Source organism: Macaca nemestrina, chromosome 5, assembly GCF_043159975.1.
Source record: "Macaca nemestrina isolate mMacNem1 chromosome 5, mMacNem.hap1, whole genome shotgun sequence".
Classification (NCBI taxonomy): Eukaryota; Metazoa; Chordata; class Mammalia; order Primates; family Cercopithecidae; genus Macaca; species Macaca nemestrina.
The window spans coordinates 102291133-102313524 of record NC_092129.1 but is presented as its reverse complement, the minus strand read 5'-3'; the positions used below and the strand labels follow the sequence as shown (position 1 = coordinate 102313524).

General features: G+C 37.4%; 1 protein-coding gene across 10 annotated transcripts in view; it reads left to right on the top strand.

The window, feature by feature from the left end:
* Nucleotides 1-22392, top strand: part of LOC105495949 (cytochrome b5 reductase 4) — a 129986-nt gene that overhangs the window by 67045 nt on the left and 40549 nt on the right. For all 10 annotated transcript variants that reach the window (XR_011623586.1, XR_011623585.1, XR_011623584.1 and 7 more), the window contains 6 exons: nt 13-45; nt 2038-2160; nt 11866-12006; nt 13498-13650; nt 17679-17829; nt 18129-18215. Coding sequence is in view for 6 of the 10 variants with exons in the window: in XM_011765900.3 (XP_011764202.2) it covers nt 13-45; nt 2038-2160; nt 11866-12006; nt 13498-13650; nt 17679-17829; nt 18129-18215 (688 nt within the window). In the remaining 4 variants the exon portion in view is untranslated. The remainder of the gene's footprint in view (nt 1-12; nt 46-2037; nt 2161-11865; nt 12007-13497; nt 13651-17678; nt 17830-18128; nt 18216-22392) is intronic.

Below are 22392 nucleotides of genomic sequence, written 5' to 3'. Positions count from 1 at the left end.
TGTCTGTCCTAGGGCTAAGCCATGAGGTTCAGGAAGATTTTTCTGGTAAGCTACCAAAAACCAAAAATTACGTATGTATGTACATATACACATACCTACAGAGAGAGAGAGAGAGATAAGAAAAATTGAAAAATTAGCATGTGTTTCATTTTTCATATGTGTATTTTCATGTTGCAAAACAAAGATATGATGTTCTCTCTTTTTTTTTAAACTTTTAAGTTCTGGGTACATGTGCAGGATGTGCAAGTTTGTTACATAGGTAAATGTGTGTCATGGGGGTTTGTTGTACAGATACAAATACATTAATTTTTAAATATACCCCTCCCTCTGGTTTCAGGTTTTTTCCTATTTTTTCTTCCCGCTTGTTCCTTTTTTGTGTGCGAGACAGGGTCTCACTTTGTCACCCAGGTTGGACAGCAGCAGTGCGATCTTGGCTCACTGCAACCTCTGCCTCCCAGGCTCAAGTGATCCTCCCACCTCAGCCTCCTGAGTAGTTGAGATCACAGTGCACACACACCACCACAGCTGGCTAATTTTTTTTGTAGAGATGGGGTTTCACCATGTTGCCCTGGCTGGAACCCCTTATTCTTTTTATCTCTTTAACCTTTCTTTTTTTTCCTCCTTAAAAAAAAAAAAACACACACACACATTCTGTCTCCTTTTATTCTTCTTTCCTCATATCTGCCCTACTCCTGACATGCAGCTTGTAGAAATATACTATATGGCCAAGGATCGTGAGGTCAGGAGATCGAGACCATCCTGGCTAACATGGTGAAACCCTGTCTCTACTAAAAATACAAAAACTTAGCTGGGCGTGGTGGCGGGCGCCTGTGGCCCCAGCTCCTTGGGAGGCCAAGGCAGGAGAATGGCGTGAACCCAGGAGGCAGAGCTTGCAGTAAGCCGAGATTGTGCCACTGCACTCCAGCCTGGGCGAGAGTGAGACTCCATCTCAAAAAAAAAAAAGAAAAAGAAAAAAGAAATATACTGTATTAGCAAAATTTTTCTTTCATCTATATATTTAAATGTTCAATAAAGAGCATACTAAATTATGAATATTGCTGCATATAAACATGCAGCGTAGGTTTTACACAGACTCATCATAGAATGGTATTTTCTTGTTTTCAAGTACTGTTTTGGTACCTTATGCTGGTCCAGTGTTTCCTCTTTTCCATATATCATTATAGGCTCTGCAAATTATATAAATCAGGCTCTTTAAAGACAAAGACCATGTTTTTATTTTGGTTAAACTTCAAGTCAGTGCTCATCAAATTGAATTCATTTGATCCATCTGTCTTTAAAAGTTGTTAAATTGTTACTGGATTTTGTGTTCACAGTGGGGGAGAGCAGAACATTGTTTCTGAAGAAAAATTAAATATGCTTTAAATCTTTAAAAGCATGTTCAATTCATAAAATTTAAATCAGCATATGAAAGTATATATTTTATTATACCCGTATATTATAAACATTTTAATTATTCAATAAAAAGGTAATGTAAAATATTTTTATCAAAGATTCACATGCACTTTATCAATTTACTCTGTATTTACTGGGACCTCATTCTCATGAGGCTCTTCTTGTGTTTATTAGACTTGGTATTAGTCTACTGAATTTACTCATAAGAATCCTTCAGATTCTGACTAAGGAATGTTAAAAAGCAAATTAAATTTGCTTTTGTGGGGGCATTCGATACTAATTTGTACATCTCAGCCTTTTTTTTTTTTTTAAACTTTATGTCAGTTAGTTGCCATGACTATGTTTGAGCTTGTATGAAAACCAGCAACACATAGTAGTTTGACCCTTAATAAATTAGTTTGAAAGAAGTTAATCTGAATCTATTAATAAAGTAAATTAAAGCATATAAAGCATAAACAATTATGATTGTGATTGAATACGTAAACAGAATCTTATTTATCCCACTAATAATCAGTACCATTCATATTGGATCAAGACATTTGTACTATTTGAGAAATACTGGTTTTAAAATAAAATCTTGTATTTAATATCGATGAATACAAATGGAATTTATCTTCTTTTCAGTGCGGGTTGTAGAGAGTGTGGGAAAAATAGAGATTGTTCTTAAAAAAAAAGAGAATACTTCTTGGGACTTTCTTGGCCATCCCCTGGAGAATCATAATTCACTTATTCCAAGGAAAGATACAGGTATGCTGTGTTCTTTTGTTATGTTAATTTCACATTCATGAAATTGTTGTACAGATGTACCAGAGTTTGGAAGGCTGCTTTGAAATGAGCTGAAGGACCCTTGTATCTAGCTCTAGGAAGTTTGAAAGGGACATTGTGTCTGTTGTCCTGCTTTTTTTTCCCGTAGAAGTAAATTTCAGACTCTACTATCTAATGTGTAGGCGTAGTGAAGTCATTACATAATGATACCTGAATGGAGAAGCCCACTTGTGCTTAGACTGTTGATCAACCATTTACTCTTTCAGGTCCCCTTTTGTGAAGATACAAAAACAAGTTTAAGTTTATGCTTTGTATGTCTGCTTGATATTTTTCCTATTGAGGAAGATATGTTTTTCTTCTTAATTAAACTAGTTTCTCAGTTTACTTTTTGTATTAGTCTCTTTTCCCATTGCTTTAAAGAAATGCCTGAAACTGGATAATTTATAAAGAAAAGAGGTTAATTGGCTCACGGTTCTACAGGCTGTACAGGAAGCATGGTGCTGGCATTTGCTTGGTTTCTGGGCAGGACTCAGGAAACTTACAATCATAGCAGAAGGTGAAGGGAAAACAGGCACATCTTACATGCCTGGAGAAGGAAGAGGAGAGAGATGGGGGAGGTGCTACACAGTTTTAAACACCAGATCTTGTGTGAACTCTGTCATGAGAACACCACCAAGAGGGTGTTCCTAAACCATTCATGAAGGATCCGCCCCCATGCTCCAGTCACCTCCAACTAGGCCCTGCCTCCAACACTGGGGATTACAATTCAACCTAAGATTTGGATGGGTTCACAGATCCAAACCATATCTTTTCTAAAAGATAGTACCATTCATTTCTTTTCATTTTTAAAAAGCTTTTTATCTAAGTTTAATGTATATATAGAAAAGGGTGCATATTAGAAGTGCTCTACTTGATGATATTTTGCAAAATGAACATATCCTATATTTTCTCTTTGGAAATTGGTAGTATTTACTCCTTGTTCTAAGTGTTTTGGACTTTCACAATGATGTGCCAGAACATGGATAATTCTTTATCCTTCTTACTGGGCATACATTTTTTGTGCTAATCTTTTCAATATAGAAACGTATGACCTTCAGTTCTTGGAAACTATTATTGGTTTTACTTCTCCCCATGGTCTGTTTTACTTTCTACATATTGAACTTCCTTAACTAGTCTTCTAATTACCTTATCTTTTCTCTCTTATTTTCAGTTTTGTCCTTTTGTTCTACTTTCTGGGAGATGTCTTCAGCTATGTCTTCTGGCTCTTCTATTGAGTTACTCATTTCTACTCATATTTTTAACTTCTGTAACTCCTTTGATTTCTTTTCCTTTGTTTTAGCATCCTATTCTTATTAGCTTATCTTTTAAAGAATGACTGGTAATGTTTTCTTCTCACTGTATAACTTCTGTGTCCCTCAGGTTCGTTGTTTTTTGTTTGTTATAGTGTCTTTAATATTAAATGCTTTCTTTGAATGTTTCCTAATCTTTTACTATCTGCTCATATTTCAGGGTAGGACTGTAAAACTAATTGGAAACTGTGCATGTGGGTGTGGCTTGCCAACGGTTATATTCACTATATGGCTGGAACATTTCTTTGGGAAAAGTCCAAAGCCAAGAGTCCCTAGAGTGAACAATCTCCTACCTTGTACCCAGCATTTCAGAAGCCATGTGGGGAAGAAGGCTGGGCCTAGCTTCTGGTATATCTGTAAGCGTCACTTAATTTTCTTTCTTTTTTTTTTTTTTTCTTAGAATATGATATTAGTTTGCTAGGACTGCAGTAACAAACTACTACAGACTAAGTGTCTATGGCAGAGTTAGTCTCTTCTGAGACTTCTTCCCTTAGTTTGTAGATGGCCTCCTTTTTTCCTGTTTCTTTAAATGGTCTTCCTTCTGTGTGTCTGTGTCCTAATGTCCTCTCTTTATAAAAATACCAGTCACAATGAATTAGAACCAGCTTAATTACCTTTTAAGTGAAGACCCCGTTTCCAAATATCGTCACATTCTGAGGTACTGGGGGTTATGATTTCAACATATGTATTTGGCGAGGGGACACAATTCAGTCTATAGCATAGACCCAATCCAGAGACCCCTTGTTTACCCTCTAGAGCGCAAACTTCTTATATTTTGCTGATATGGGGAAGTGTCAGTCATGTGGCTGTGCTAAGTAGGGAGGACTTCAAGGGGATGGGAAGACCTATCCAAGCTTCTTAAATGAACTTGTATTGAGAAAGTAATTTTAATTCTTGACTCTGATGCCAGAGGTACTTAGTCCTGCCAGTTTCTGAGCCTTAAAGGAATTTTGTATTATAAGTATGTTGGTTCTTGGCTTTCTACACTTCTGGCTTAGCATTCAGCTATCTTTAGTCTGTTGAGTCGTTTACCAGTCTTCTCTCTGCCTTGTCAGCTCCTGAAGTTTGTTGCCTTTGTCTCTGATTTCCATTCTTTCTGTCTGTGTGGGCTTATGCCTTAAAAATCAAACACACATGCAAAAACCCTTTTTCTTGTTGTTTTAGGGGATTCAGAAGGAACTAACTGCATGTATTCAGTTTATCTTCTTTAAATATATAAAATTATCATATATAATTTATTGCATGAGATAGGAAAAAACAAACTTTTTCCTAGTCTTACTTCTCAACTCAGAACACTACAATGTGAAATTTCTTCTCACCAACAACCAATTCTACAGCAACTCCAACTGTCTGTCCTACAGTTTAACTCAAGTCTGATACATCCTGGAGTTTAGGGCAGACCCCACAAGTTAAGGGCTTAGTCCCACAAGACTGCCCCCTACTTCACATGCCAGTTGCAAATTCCAGGTTGTGACCTATGCTTCTGACCAGCCACCTATAAATCAGTGTTGTCACAACCTCCTTCTTGGGTTCAAAAATTTGCTAGCATGGCTCACAAAACTCAGGGAAACATGTAAGTTTATTATTTTACTATAAAGGATATTACAAAGGATACAAGTAAATAACTGGATGGAAGAAATGCGTAGGGCAAATATGTGAAAAGGGGCACAGAGCTTCCATGACCTCAGTGATTGCATCATCCTCCAAACATTTTCATGTGTTCAGCTTTCCACAAGCTTTTTCAAACCATGTCATTTTGGGTTTTTATGGGGGCTTTATTATGTAGGTGTGATTGACTACGTCATTGACCATTGGTGAGCAGCTTAACCTTCAGCCTGTCCTGTCCTCAGAGGTCTAGGAAGGGGGCTGCAGGTTCCAATCCTTTAATCACATGGTTGGTTTCCCAGGCAGACAGGTCCCATCTTGAGGCTATCCGGGAGCCTACCAGGAGTCTCCCCATTAGAACAAAAGATGCTCCTATCACCCAGGAAATTGCAGGGATTTCGGAATTCTGTTAAGACACTTACAGTACTTAGGAAATTACAAAAAATTTTAGGAGCTTAGTGTCAGGAACCAGGGTTAAAGACCAAATATTAGAACAGAAGATTCTTTTAGTGTCTCTGTTTACAAGGATTTTAGGAGTTGTGTGTCAGGAACCAGGGACACAGACCAGTATTTCTTTTTAATTCACACTTATGAAAATATATTTGTAGCTAATTTTCAGAAAAGCGTGAGGCAGCCTTATTTTGAGTACATCTTGTGTGTAGAAGACTGTTTTAGGCACTGTGGAATGAAACAAAGAGTATGGGAAATTTAGTTTCCCACGTGGAAGATAGAAAATAAGCAAACATGAAATTGAAGAACACTTTTATAAGGAAATAGGCTGACAAGGATAAGTTATACAGTACAAACTAAACACGTTTTGTGGTAGCCCCAAGTGAATAGACACAGATGAATTTGGCCTTGAATGACTGCCTCAAGGAAGTGAATTTGAAGCAGTATTTTCAAAGTGAGGTCCATGGCTTTCAGAAAAAAACAAAAAACTATTTTGGACTTTCCAGGTAGAGCTACAGGTCATTACTGGTTGCATATTAGGCCAGGCATTTTGTTGGATGTAGAGAGAGAAAAATGTAAGTGGCATGTAGGAAAGTTCTAATGGGTTAATTTTACCAGAGCAAGAGGTCTGAATTTTTTGGTATTAGGTAAGGAGAGAGGACATAGAGAAATGATAGTGTGATATAGCAGATCAGAAAAGAATAGAAAAGGGACAATGGAAATGAAAAGGTATTTTTAGGGTGAAATCTCTTTCCCTGAAATTATCTTTCTTATCTAGTGATTGAAAAATCATAGCAAACCAGGTAAAAGCCAAGTCCAAGAAATAAATGATACTGAGAACCTGGGCTGACCTCCATTTGGAAATAACTAGTTAGAACAACCATCATTCGGATATTCTCTGTAATTTCTTGAGGATTTCCATTAATTCTTTTATTTCTGCTGTAAATTTTTTCTTGAATCCTGAACCACCATAAAAAAAGAAAGGTTTAGCTTTCTTGGTTGAAATTGGAGCTGTAATGTGTTTTTCAGTGAAGGTTTTCCACTTTGGAAAATGACTTGGAGTTTAGGAGATATTTTTGTTTCACTGCATTAACAAAGATAATTTCATCTTTCTCCTTTCTTCTCCTTAAATCATGACAAAAACTGTAGGTTATTTTTTTCACTAGCAAAGCCGAATGATTACATCAGCAAAATATTATAATTAACTTGCTTTGAGTAGCCTTAAAGATTTACAGCCAATTATGTGGTTCCTAGATTTTCAATATGTGTTGCTGTAATTATTGACTTTATGACAATAGTATGCTGGCTGTGTCTTACTACTTTCTTAGCTAAAAGAATTTGAAAACAAGCATATAAGTTGAAAAACTTTTAATATAATGTTTTCTCATGTCAAATCTAGAAGATCCTTACATGAAGGATTCATATATCAGAAAGAACATCAACCAGAGAAGAGAAACTTTCATTTTTACCTTCAATCCAGATGTAGTAGGTCAATATTATAAATTGTATGAATTGAACCCATATAATTTATAAGTGTGATGCTTCCAATTAATTTTTTTCTTCCCGGAAATGAAGATTATGAGTGAGTAGCTGTGGGGGTTATGTGGGAGAAAGAGGCAGGGGGAGAGAAAGCAATAGAGAAAGAGATGGCTGAGGAACTTCTCTAATAAGGGTCAGAAATCAATAGATAATTGAATTGCTATTTCTATATACAAGGTAACATTAGCATTTTTATCTTAATTGATAATTGTCTTTAATGTGGAGTCTTGGATCACCAAACAAAGGTAATTTTAAAGATTTGCCAACAAATAACCCAGTCAATTGTCTTAGGAAACAAGATTAAAAAAAAAAAGAAAGGTCTCACAATTTTGATATGTGAACAGCCACTTACAGGCATATGTTGGAGATGTTGTGGGTTGGGTTCCAGACCATCGCAATGGAGTATCACAATAAAGCAAGTCACACCATTTTTTTGGTTTCCCAGTGCATGTAAAAGTTATATTTACATTATACTTTAGTCTGTTAGGTATGCAATAGCATTATGTCTAAAAAACAACTTACACATCTTAATTTAAAAAACAATATATTGCTAAAAAATGCTAACAATCATCTGAGTCTTCAGTGAATCATAATCTTTTTGCTGGTGGAGAGTCTTGCCTCGATGCTAATGATTGGTGACTTATCAGGGTGGTGGTTGCTGAAGGTTGGGGTAGCTGTGGTAATTTCTTAAGAAAAAATGAAGTTTGCCCACATCGATTACCCTTTCTTTCACAAAAGATTCTCTGATAACATTTTATTCACAATAAAACTGCTTTCAAAATTGGGGTCAGTCCTCTCAAACTCTGTTGCTGTTTTATCAATTAAGTTTATGTATCATTCTAAATTATCTGTTGTCATTTCCACAACATTTCACAGCATCTTTACCAGGAGTAGATTCCATCTCAATAACCCACATTTTTTGCTCATCCCTAGGAAGCAATTCCTCATCTGTTCCAAGTCTTATCATGAGATTGCAGCAATTCAGTCACATCTTCAGGCTCCACTTCTAATTCTAGTTCTCTTGCTATATTTCCACCACATCTGCAGTTACTTCCTCCACTGAAGTCTTGAACCCTTCAAAGCCATCCGTGGGAATTGGAATCACCTTTCAAATTCCTGTTAATGTTGCTATTTTGACTGCCTCCCATAAATCTCAAATGTTCTTAATGGCATCTAGAATGGTGAAACTTCTATATTTGAAGCCCACTGTTGAGACTTACTATGTGGAAAAAAAAAGATACCTTTCGAATTGTTGTCATTCATTGACAATGCACCTAGTCACCCAAGAACTCTGGTGGAGATGTATGTCATGAAGATAGCTTCTCTCTTTAAACCTCATAAACCAACTTCTTCTAGCTTCCGACTTTGCTTCTATAGCTTCCTCACCTCTCTCAGCCCTTCTAGAATTGAAGAGAGTTAGGACCTTGCTGTGAATCAGGTTTTTGGCTTAAGGGAGTGTTCTGGCTGGTTTCATCTATCCAGACCACTCAAACTTTCTACAAATCAGCAATAAGGCTATTTTGCTTTCTTATCGTATCATTCATGTGCTCACTGAAGTAGGACTTTAAATTTCCTTCGAGAGCTTTTCCATTGCATCCACAACTTGTCTATAGTGATTGGCTACTAATAATTACTAATCATGTTCTCAGACTTTTTAAACAAGGCCTACTGAGTTGGGACAAGAAACCCTAATAGCTTCTTACTCCATCCCACATCTTTTCTAGATGCCCTGAGATGTTGGACAAGCTTTTTAACTTCTATAAGCTTCTGTTTCCAGCAGGGAAAGTAAGAGTAACTAAGTGCTTCAAAAGTGCAAGAAGGAGAAGCCAGTTGAAGGCAGTGTGGACTCCTAGTGCAGTCTTCTCTTTCTCTTCTGTCTCCCATTGAAGACTTTACCTGTGTTTTCTGTTTTGGCCTTGTGAAATTCTATTTTTTAAAAGGGAAAATACAGTTTCTTTTTAACATTAAGAAAAAAGTATGCTCAAATAGTCTTATTATCCTCAGTATTTCAGCCTTACCCTGAGTATCTCAATATTAATTGTATGTATTTAATTCAAATAAGTTAGGTATTTGGGGCAGTAATGTTTTTGTCTTGTTTTTGTTTTACTGTCTTTATTTTCAGTTTCTCATTTTTTAGTATAATTACCTGTGCTTAGAAAGCCAAAAAGCCGACAGTTAAATAATGGCATTGTGCAGACTGAAGTAGTTAGTGCCATCTGCTTTATACTTTTTTTCTTATCTTATATACTGCAGTTCCCATCTGTCTGTGCTATCTTTCTCCTTGATGCAATTGAAAGATGAAAACTTTCTTAAAATTCTTAGAACCTATAGTTAGGATGTTCTTTTGAAATTATAGTCAGCCTTTTGTGGGTAAAACATTGAAATTATCTCAGTAGTGTTAAATAACAAGAATGCTGTGTCAACTCTCTAACAAGGAAAGTCAGTAAATCACTGCAACCCAGTATTTCCTTGTGTTTTAAATATCACTGGAGAGTTGCATAGTTACTATAGCAAACTTTTCTAGCAAATGCTAGAGTAGAAATTGTCAGTCCAGAAGGTGAGCATTTTCATCTAGCTGTAAAGTTATCAAAATGATATGCACTAGATTTTATTAGAAGAAAACAACACTGTGGTCCTTAGACCTGCGCGAGAAGGGCACCTGCCCTGGGTTCCACACTTGGAGAGCCCCACATGACTATCTCCAGCCACAGCCATACCCCTCCCACAAGGTAAGGAGTATTACAAGACCACGAAGTATCCACCTGGAGCTCATCCTCTTTCTTTCAACTTCACCCTCTAGGTATCTAGAACCATGGAATTCCCTGCCCAAACGACCCCAAATCTACTTCTATCCAAGGAGTGGCCAGGGCTGTTTATGTGAAAAGCTAGTGCATGAGCTTGAGCCTGTGGGTTAATGTATCCATACCCATTTAAGCCCCTACTCAGAGTCAGACAGCCAAGGATGAAAAGACAATGGGGGCAGGCAGTGGGAGTGCAGGTCTCATTCCTCTGCCATTTCACTGATATTCTGAGGAGTTTAAGAATCCCAAATTTGAACCTAGCCTTCTAGGACCTTGTGAAGCTGTATATTTCAAGATATAGCATAGAACATACTTTGACAGTTATTTGTCTGATTTATAACTGTTAAATATTTACATGTATATAGTGTGTGGGTCTCTAGTTGTATTCTTACTGTGGGTTCCAGAAAGGATCTGGAAAAAGAAATAAAGAGATCATTTGCACCTTCATTTCTCTTTGTGCATGGGCCTATGTCCTTTGACCCTTTGGTTAGGCCAGTGCTTGTTAGGCCTTCTAGGATAACTTTAGGGTGGACTATTAGCCGTAATCTGTTCCAAACTTGTGCCCTGGCACTAGAGTGAGGTGACCTCTAGTGATACTCCAGGGTCTTTGCATAAAGTGGTGTAGTCTAAGCTTATATACTTACTGCTACCATGATAGCAGGTGGAAAATTGGGTGACTGATCTGTGGGGAGCAAAAGAGAGAAGGGAAGTTGGATTCACTTGTGACTAAAATGATTTCTTAGGATTATATGTGAATTTCAGTTTTCCACTAAGCGTTGATTATTAGCTGTTGGCTCTTCACTTTCTAAGATCTGGAGAAAATATTTCTGCACCTACTTGAATATTTTTGGGTTAAAAAAAGAGAATAACTAGAATAAGAAATATATTATCAGGGTTTATTCCTTTACATCTCTGTAAATACTATTTTGAGAGAGGAAATAAAAAGTTAATATCTTCACATTATTCTGATGTGCTATTTATGTTCAAAGAGAATGTACAAGTGAAAATCTTAATTATTTCAGAACTTCTATAATAAATTCTTCTAATTCAAATGGTATTATTTGCTCTGTATACAAACAATATTTTCTGAGCTTGGGATATTAATTTCAAATTTCTCTAGTATTTATAAAAATATTTGATTCTTTTTATCTATTTGTATATTAGTACCATAATCCTAATCCTACCATCTTCAGCTTTTCACTTGTATTAATTTTCCAGATGCCAAAACCTACACCTTTAAGCATAAAAATTTTTATTTTAATCATTTTGTGACAGTTAAAATGTTCTCTAATCATATATATAAAATACATACACACAAACATAGAGACACAAGAATGTATATCTTCTTGCCTTTATCAAAGAGATATTCTAAAATTGCTTAATAGTGCTACTGTTGTTAAGCCTTAAAGGCTTGAGCTTCAGGACTTTTCCATTGTGTAAGAAAAGATTTTAGACTGTACGGTGGCTCATGCCTGTAATCTCAACACTTTGGGAAGCCAGGGTGGGTGGATTGCTTGAGTCCAGAAGTTTGACACTAGCCTGGGCAACATAGTGAAACCTCATCTCTTAAAAAAAAAAATTTTTTTTAAAGACTTTACAATGTAAACTTATTCATTATCAAATAAAATTAGGGGTTTTGTTTTTTTTTTTTTTTTAGAACATAATGGTTTAACATGCTATAATAACAGATGTGAGGAAATAACACTCATTAAGTTCATCTTTCAAGTTATAGAAGTATTTACAGGTCTTAGTCAACAGATATCTCAGGAAATAAAATGGAAAAATTAACCTTAAAATATTGATTAATTTTTTAAATGTATAGGCATTTTAGTGAAGTTGAAGCTTTCTAGAAAACAGAAGCTGAGTGTGTGCTTTCTCTTAGTGGTTTAGTATTACTTCTTATTAATTTATGTATCAATAAGAGAAAATGAATCACTTTTTAGGTTTGTACTACAGAAAGTGCCAGTTAATTTCCAAGGAAAATGTTACTCATGATACGAGGCTTTTCTGTTTGATGCTGCCACCAAGCACTCATCTTCAAGTGCCCATTGGGCAACATGTTTACCTCAAGCTACCTATTACAGGTAAGGTGAATAGAGGCTTTGGGACACATTTTCTTCTTTTATAAGCAGTTCAAAATCAGTACTGTTCTTTCTAGAAAACAGCCATTTACGTTATTAATAAATGTTTCCAGGCAGCTAGATTTAGTGATAGTCAGAATCTAGGTTTGTGACTGCAACGTGTTCTACATGTTGGAACTATAGCTGGACCATATTATCATGTGGAACAAAGATATTGCCAGTAGGTTAGACAGATGATTCCACCAGCATTGTAATTTATGACTGACAAAACCCTAAATGAAAGAGATGAGAGACTGCACAAATAGTCTTCCATGAAGACAACTACTAGAAGCTCATACTGGTGTCTCTTAGTAGCTACTTAGGGTTGTATCATTTATGAAGTTGAATCTATAAAATTTTAAATGAGCGAATGATTGGAAATGATTTTATTCTATGTGCTACCAGTATAAGAAGCTCTATAAATGTATAAATATGAATTCTTCTTTCTTTCATTTTTATCCTAAATTTACCTCACTTGTTTTGAATACCCTTGTTATTGATGTCCAACATTTTCTTCGCCTTTTGAAGCTGCAAACAGTAAAATTCTCCTGTCAGCTGTAGTGTTTCCGGCAATTGTCTAAAATGTTACCAGCTATGTCTTAGTAGATATATTATGATGAGGCACTGTTAAGGTTTTCTGTTTTTTGTCACTAATGGCTGGTTTTCTCTTTTTCATCACTAATGCCTGGTTACCTAATTCAAGAGCTGGTATCTTCTCCAGTTATTGCCAATGCATTTTAATTAATATATGTATTTTGTATACATTAAGGAGCCATGCATAAAATTTTTGGTCTTTCAAACATGTGATGATTCTTCTCTTTGGGATTTGGCTACCTAAAATAAAATGAGTTATTTATTTTACTCTTTAAGAAAATAATATATTCTTAGAAGTATCTGGATTAACATTCTTTTTATTCAGTTACCAAAGTAATATGTAATATGTTAAAATATTAAAACAATTTAAAGTACGTGAAGTAAAAAGTGAAATTTCTTCCTTTTTCTCCCCTAAATGATCCCACTGGTCATCAGTAACCATTTTTAAAAATTTGGTGTATAATTAAAATTATAAGGTAAATACTTTTTTTAACATCTCCATGGTAAATTTTTGATGCGGTTTTTGTTGTGGCCCATTACAAAGTTTATTTGCTGATGGAATAGGTGGTTGTCTAAACTTATTACCATATATTTCTATTAAATTAGACTATACATAATAAAAACATTGTTTATATTATGGGTACAATATTGATTTGTGAAAATTGTTTCGGCACATACAGGCTTGGGGTATATATACATATATACTGTATACATATAGAAAAATCATTAGAATTATATACCCATTAGGTATATAGTTTTAAATATATACTGATGGTATCATAAAATTTGGACGTTTCATCTTCATGAAGAGGTTTTTGGATTTTTAGAGTTTAATTTTTTTGCTGTGATTTTTTTTTCTAGGTACAGAAATAGTAAAGCCATATACACCTGTATCTGGTTCCTTACTCTCAGAGTTCAAGGAACCAGTTCTTCCCAACAATAAATACATCTATTTTTTGATAAAAATCTATCACACTGGACTCTTCACACCAGAGCTTGATCGTCTTCAGATTGGTTAGTATTGTTACATTTTTGTAACCTCATTTGTGCTCTAGATTGGATCAGATTGCCCTCTTGTTATCTCCATGTAGGAGTCTATCAAATATCTTTAACTCAACATGTCTACAACCAAAGTTATCTTCTCTTTGTCCCACCCAGCATGGCCTTCCTCCATATTCCCTGTTTTTATTATTTGCAGCATCACTGTTCATCCCTGATCCAATCTGGAAACTCAAATCAGCCTTGTTTCTTCCCACTTTCTCTCTCCCAGTCCAGTCAGCCACTAAATTTTGTTGAGTATACATCTCAATGGCTTTTTCAGCTACCTCTTCTGCCACTGTCTTATAGTAAGCCTTCATCATATCTTTGTTGGCTTCTAACTGTTTTCTCACAATTGACCCTAGCTGCTTTGCAGCTTTGAAACCTCTGATGGGTCCCCATTATCTATACTGCATGACCTGCATAGACATTGATAATCTCTCCAGCTTCATCTCTTGCTATACAAAAATACTTGTGCTACTCAGAGTTCCACAGATTTGTCATCCTCATTCACAGTTACATGCAGTTGCCACACCCAAGATGCCCATCAACCTTTTCTTTACCTGTCAAGTACTTTTTTAAAAAGACCCAAACATGGGCTGGGTGCGGTGGCTCATGCCTGTAATCCCAGCATTTTGGGAGGCTGAGGCAGGCAGATCACTTGAGGTCCGGAGTTTGAGACCAGCCTGGCCAACATGGGGAAACTCCGTTTCTACTAAAAATACAAAAATTAGCCAGGTATGGTGGCGGGCATCTGTAATCCCAACTACTTGGAAGGCTGAGGCAGAAGAATCACTTAAACCTGGGAGGCAGAGGTTGCGGTGAGCCAAGATCATGCCACTGTACTCCAGCCTGGGCAACAGAGCGAGACTCTCAAAAAAATAATAATAATAAATAAAAATAAATAAAAAGACCCAAACAGAATATCACTTTATGGAGCCCTCCTCCTCCCCTGAAACCCCCAATAACAACAGTTTGTTCATAGCTCTATTATAAGAATAAATATATTCCTCAATTAGAAGACTGAGTTTAGGCCGGGCGCGGTGGCTCAAGCCTGTAATCCCAGCACTTTGGGAGGCCGAGACGGGCGGATCACGAGGTCAGGAGATCGAGACCATCCTGGCTAACACGGTGAAACCCCGTCTCTACTAAAAATACAAAAAAATTAGCCGGGCGAGGTGGCGGGCGCCTGTAGTCCCAACTACTCGGGAGGCTGAGGCAGGAGAATGGCGTGAACCCGGGAGGCGGAGCTTGCAGTGAGCTGAGATCCGGCCATTGCACTCCAGCCTGGGTGGCAGAGCGAGACTCCGTCTCAAAAAAAAAAAAAAAAAAAAGAAGACTGAGTTTAGGAGCAGAAATTGTCTTATCTTTGTATTTCCAACACCTGGCATGGCAGTTGGTACATAATAGGCTGTCAGTAAATGTACTTTGTTTTTTTGTTTGTTTGTTTTATTTTTGAGACGGTCTGCCGCCCAGGCTGGAGTGCAGTGGCTTGATCTCAGCTCACTGCAACCTCTGCCTTCTGGATTCAGTGATTCTCCTGCCTCAGCCTCCCAAGTAGCTGGGATTACAGGCACACACCACCACGCTGACTAAGTAGTAGAGATGAGTTTTCACTATGTTGGCCAGGCTGGTCTTGAACTCCTAACCTTAGGTGATTGGCCCACCTTGGCCTCCCAAAGTGCTGGGATCACAGGTGTGAGCCACTGTGCCCAGCCAGTAAAGGTACTTTGAAAGAATGAATAAAGAACTATAATGAGATATATTAAGATTTAAAAACTTCCCTTGCTTCTGCTCCCTTTTGGTGTCTCTTACTCCTTTTTCTGTATTTTCTTTTCACTGCTTTTTACCTAATGGCAAAAGTGTTCCTCTTTCCAAGGCAGCATTAGCAATATTTTGGGATATCAGTGAAGTGGATCACTGAAATTTGGAAATAAACAAAATTACATTACTTTCTGAAATGTAGTAGATATGATTCTGCTAATTATATCTACTTCACATAAGAGAGATGATTAGTCATCCTTGGTTACATAAACCAAAATATTTTATATGAATTTGAACCTGAAGTATTTTGGAGTACCTACAAATCTAGTGAAGGTGACTGTCACCTTGTGAAAGAAGGACTGACACATAATTATAATACAGTAAGTGGAAACTTAAGGAATGGTATTACAGCCTATTTATGGAGATTTTTGCAAACATAGCAGGGTGAAGAGTTGTCCTAGAGTGTGGAAAGGGAAAGCTCGAAGAACAAGATGAAGTATTATTTCAGCTTCATTTAGGGAGGCTCAACATGGCACAAATATTTGTGTCACTTAGAGAGTTGTACATTAAATGAATGAACCCATGCAATTATCCATCTCTGTTTCAATCCCATGTTCACTAAGCAGCATGATTTTACATGATTAATTTGGCTTTCCATGTGTTCTGATACTGGAAACAAGATATCCCCAATGGGACATGTAATGTTCAGGTCACTAGATACATGTAACCCCAGCTGTGCCATTCTGGCATGTGTGCTTTAATCTCTTCTGAATTTGATTAGCATCAGTTATCTTACATGAGTCTAATCAATTTTGTTAGCATTGGAAAGACTGGGCTGTGGGTAAAAGTTACCAAGTTAATACTGTCCTCTGAGGCTTCTTTAGTAAACAACCATCTGGCTTTCCTAAGGACATTCTAATCTTACAGTGTTTTTCAAACTATAACAAGGAGCTTCTATTGTTTGTTTGGTTTTTTTTTTTTTTTTTTTTTTTTTGAGACGGAGTTTTGCTCTTGTTGCCCAGGCTGGAGTACAATGGCGCGATCTCGGCTCACCGCAACCTCCGCCTCCTGGGTTCCAGCGATTCTCCTGCCTCAGCAACCTCCGCCTCCTTGGTTCAAGCGATTCTCCTGCCTCAGCCTCCCGAGTAGATGGGATTACAGGCATGTGCCACAATGCCCAGCTAATTTTTTGTGTTTTTAGTAGAGACAGGGTTTCTCCATGTTGGTCAGGCTGGTCTTGAACTCCCGACCTCAGGTGATCCACCTGCCTTGGCCTCCCAAAGTGCTGGGATTACAGGCGTGAGCCACTACGCCCAGCCCTGTTTTCAAATACTTACTTCATCAACTACTGCAAGATTCTTACTATCCTGCAATGGAAAACAAAGGAAAAATTGTGAGCATCCAAGCATTTTAAAATAGAGTATTTTAAATCATTCAAAAATTATACACAGCTTTATTTTTCATTTTTAAGATTACATTTCAAGTTTCTGAATCTAGTCCTAAAGATAATTTTCTTATATGAATAGTACATGGTGATTATATCAACTGGACTGTAGAAAATGGGCACTGATTTCTCAAATGTGTTGATGCTAGATTGGAAAGTGGCATGCTCTAAGTATAGTTGACTGCATTTCTGATCTTGCTTTGTTTTTATGGGAATTAAACTCAGAACAGCCTTTCTTAATTAATAGGTCTTTTCAAAAATTTGGTGGAAGAGAAGTTGGTATGTTTATCAACATAAGATTTTAGAATACATTTCTATTTCAATTTTCTCTCCTACTAATCCTGTTACTATGGTTAATAATCAATATGTAAATAGTGAATATCTATTCTTTACTCTGTACCATGTAAGACAGATATATGTGGACTCTGCTTTTGAAGTACTTAAAATTTAGTTTAGCAATCAATCCTTTATTGATATTTGTGGATAAGTACTTTGCAGTAGTTTGTAAATTTCAGACTTCTGATGGTTTGGGAAAATAGTGGTGGGAAATTATACCATAAAACCTCATTATTAATTTGACTGTAATGATATAATTCAGACATACTTAGGGGCCTAATGAGTATCCTTAAGACTACTTATTTATCTTAAAGACTGATACATAGTCTGCAAGTTAAGTGTTTATACTGTTACTCCTTAGTGTTTTAAATTCAGTTACTTTTGGCTTCTTAATTTCCCGGCTGGGTTTTTTGTTTTGTTTGTGTTTTTTTTCTGATTTAGTTTGTATTTCATTGTTTAGGAGATTTTGTTTCTGTAAGCAGTCCTGAGGGCAATTTTAAAATATCCAAGTTCCAAGAATTAGAAGATCTCTTTTTGTTGGCAGCTGGAACAGGCTTCACTCCAATGGTTAAAATACTGAATTATGCTTTGACTGATATACCCAGTCTCAGGTATGTAATTTTGTCTCTAATTACTATCCTTTTTGAGGCTGTTATATTAGTATAAGGTATTCTAAGTTGATTACTCACTGGACCTTAATAGACATGTTACCATTTCCTCATTCATCATTTCTTACTCTGCCTCCTCTAATACTAGGTATTAAGTAGGTTCTTTTATCTCATTTCAGTTTTTGATGATTTTTAATTACCTACTGGGCACTAAAACATTCACGCTGGTTCACTTTAGACTTGCCATTTGTGCATATTTTACATGTAATTAATTATTTCTGAGTTTTTGTTTTTCGTTTAAGGAAAGTGAAGCTGATGTTCTTCAATAAAACAGAGGATGATATAATTTGGAGAAGCCAATTGGAGAAATTAGCATTTAAAGATAAAAGGTATTAAACTGATATTAGCTCTGTGTTTAGTTTTTTATACCTGTGTAGTAAATCTAGGCCTTAACTTGTCTGGTTGGAGCTTTGATTGGCCAGGAAGCTCCTTCAAAGAAAAAAAATAAACCGATAATTCTCTAACTGAAAATCATGTTAAATGTTCCCCTTTCCTCAAAGAAACACTGTCTGGCAAGATCTAGGCAACCTTATATATGTGTCACTAAGATGCATGTTGGACTTTATGATCATGTTACGTGATTTATACTGAGTTGGGTTTCACTGAAAATGTTGCAATGTAGCCAGTTTGGTAATGCAAGATTTTTCTTGTTATAATGGGGCTGATAAAATAAAAATTTGGTGAGAATGGATTAAGCAAAATTAAACATGGTATGGGATTTCTAAAGCTTTTTATATGTTAGTATCCTTTGTGACTTTCCAAGGCAGGAATTTTTTATGCATTGTTTAGCAAAATTCCCTTTACTTTTGTTTGTTTGCATTAACGCTTCTTCGCTCTATCACTAGTGATCCTTGGTACCCACTTTGGGAAGTGCTGGTATAGACAATAGAAAAAAGTTCTAGTCAAGCTGAACTCAGTAGTGGAATGGGACAGAAAGGATAACAAAAGTAAAAACTTATTTTATTGATTAAAGAGCCCAGTACACTAAAATAAGAAGATAATTTAAATGAATATGTGCTCCATTTCCCCTAAAAAGATTTGATAGCAGTAGGAAGTTCAGAACAATCTTTTTACAAAAAGTGAATTGAATAAGCTATCATACTTCCTAAAGCATTTCTATAATCATTAAAAGCTATTTCTAAGAATTTTAGGGCTTTATAAATTATACAGAAGATCTGAAGTAAATACGTATGTGTATGATAGGATGGTACAGATAAAATTCTAGGCTTTTTGAAAGAGTAAAGCCCTTAGAACTTTGTTTGCTGTCCAGGGGCTCGAGGTTCTTCTGAATATTTTCTGAATATCCATAATAAGGAAATGCTGTGGTCTTTTCCCATTTTTCCCTGCCTGCTGTCTCCCATCATCCTCCACTTTGTCTTTTAATAAATGGCTTTCGGACTTAAGGATGACACCTGAACTTATTTATCCTTGAAGTATTTATTCTTTACATACTAAAAACATAAACCTAAGAATATTTACTATATTTAAGTAGTTGTGTGGCATTTTAGAGAATTATTTAAAGAAGTTCAAGTTCTTAGTTTTTCAAGTATTTTTTAACACATTTTCAAAGTGAAAAATTGGAAGCGTTTATCAATAAGCCTAAAGACCTAAATTCCAGTTGCCATTCTGCTCCTCACCAGCATGAAATTTTATTCACAAATTATTTACCTCTAGGGGCCTCTTTAACTTCAAAAGAAAATAATGACGTCTTTCTACTTCATAAAGCTATTGTGAGCTTTGGAGAAGATAATGTAAATGCTTTGGAACCTGTGAAGCCCTCTCTCAGACATTTGAATTGTGGTTATAGAGGACCCCTATATACATGTTTGTTTTCTGTCTTTGCTGTTAGAGCTTCTGTTTTTTTAAGTAAATGTTTAAAAGAATTTAAACTGGTTGATTCCCAGGCAAGATGGCCAAATAGGAACAGCTCTGGTCTGTAGCTCCCAGTGAGACCAACACAGTAGGCGGGTGATTTCTGCATTTCCAACTGAGGTACCTGGTTCATCTCACTGGGATTGGTTATACAGTGGGTGCAGCCCAATGAGGGTGAGCAGAAGCAGGGTGGGGTGTTGCCTCACCCGGGAAGCTCAAGTGGTTGGGGAACTCCCTCCACTAGCCAAAGGAAGCCATGAGGGACTGTGCCATGAGTAACTGTGCTATCCAGCCCAGATACTACGCTTTTCCCATAGGCTTCGCAACCTGCGGACCAGGAGATTCCCTTGGGTGCCTATACCACCAGGGTCCTGGGTTTCAAGCACAAACTTGGGCAGCCATTTGGGCAGACACCAAGCTAGCTGCAGGAGTTTTTTTGTACCCCAGTGGCACCTGGAACCAGAGAAACAGAACCATTCACTCACCTGGAAAGGGGGCTGAAGCCAGGGAGCCAAGTGGTCTTGCTCAGTGGATCCTACCCAAACGGAGCCCAGCAAGCTAAGATCCACTGGCTTGAAATTCTCACTGCAAGCATAACAGTTTGAAGTCAACGGGGAACACTCGAGCCTAGTAGGGGGAGGGACGTCCACCATTACTGATACTTGAGTAAGTGGTTTTCCACTCACAGTGTAAAAAAAGCCACTGGGAAGTTCGGACTAGGTGGAGCCCACCACAGTGCCAAAAAACCATGATAGCCAGACCGCCTCTCTAGGTTCCTCCTCTCTGTGCAGGGCATCTCTGAAAGAAAGGCAGCAGTCCCAATCAGAGGCAGAGGCTTATAGATGAAACTCCCATCTCCCTGGAACAGAGTGCCTGGGGGAAGGGGCGGCTGTGGGCACAGCTTCAGCAGACTTAAACGTTTCTGCCTGCTGGCTCTTAAGAGAGCAGTGGATCTCCCATCACAGCGCTTGAGCTCAGCTAAGTGACAGACTGCCTCCTCAAGGGGGTCCCTTACCCTTGAGGCTCCTGACGGGGAGACACCCCCCAGCAGGGGTCGACAGACACCTCATACAGGAGAGCTCTGGCTGGCATTTGGCAGGTGCCCTCTGGGATGAAGCTTCCAGAGGAAGGAACAGGCAGCAGTCTTTGCTATTCTTCAGCCTCTGCTGGTGATACCCAGGAAAACAGGGTCTAGAGTGGACCCCCGGCAAACTCCAGCAGACCTGCAGCAGAGGGGCCTGTTATAAGGTAAACTAACAAACAGAAAGCAATAGCATCAACATCAAGAAAAAAAACGATGACCAAGCCAACAAACACTCCATCCAGAGGTCACCAACAGCAGAGACCAAAGCTAGATAAATCCATGAAGATGAGGAAAAACCTGTGCAAAAAGTCTGAAAATGCCAAACACCAGAATGCCTCTTCTTCTCCAAAGGATCACAACTCCTTGCCAGCGAGGGAACAAAACTGGACGGATAATGAGTTTGACAAATTGACAGAAGTAGGCTTCAGAAGATGGGTAATAACAAACTCCTCTGAGCTAAAGGAGCATGTTCTAACCCAATGCAAAGAAGCTAAGAACCTTGACAAAAGGTTAGAGGAATATCTAACTACAATAAACAGTTTAGAGAAGAACATAAATGACCTGATGGAACTGAAAAACACAACATGAGAACGTCGTGAAGCATACACAAGTATCGTAGCCGAATCGAGCAAGCGGAAGAAAGAATATCAGAGATTGAAGATCAACTCAATGAAATAAAGCAAGAAGACAAGATTAGAGAAAAAATAATGAAAAGGAATGAACAAAGCCTCCAAGAAATATGGGACTACGTTTGGTGTACCTGAAAGTGACAGGGAGAATGGAACCAAGTTGGAAAACCACTTCTGGATACTATCCAAGAGAACTTCCCCAACCTAGCAACATAGGCCAACATTCAAATTCAGGAAATAAGAGAACACTACAAAGATACTCCTTGAGAAGAACAACCCCAAGACACACAATCATCAGATTCACCAAGGTTGAAATAAAGGAAAAAATGTTAAAGGCAGCCACAGAGGAAGGTCGGGTTACCCACAAGGGAAGCCCATCAGAATAACAGGGGATCTCTCTGAAGAAACCCTAGAAGCCAGAAGAGAGTGGGGGGCCAATATTCTACATTCTTAAAGAAAAGAGTTTTTAACCCAGAATTTCATATCCAGCCAAATTAAGCTTCATAAGCAAAGGAGAAATAAAATCCTTTAAAGACAAGCAAATGCTGAGGGATTTTGTCACCACCAGGCCTGCCTTACAAGAGCTCCTGAAGGAAGCACTAAATATGGAAAAGAAAAACCGGTAGCAGCCACTGCAAAAATGAAGCAGAATGTAAAGACCATCGAAACTATGAAGAAACTGCATCAACTAATGGGCAAAATAACCAGCTAGCATCATAATGACAAGATCAAATTCACACATAACTGTATTAACCTTAAATGTAAATTAGCTAAATGCCCCAATTAAAACGCACAGTCTGGCAAATTGGATAAAGAGTCAAGACCCATCAGTGTGCTGTGTTCAGGAGACCCATCTTACATGCAAAGACACACATAGGCTCCGAATAAAGGGCTGGAGGAAGATTTACCAAGCCAATGGAA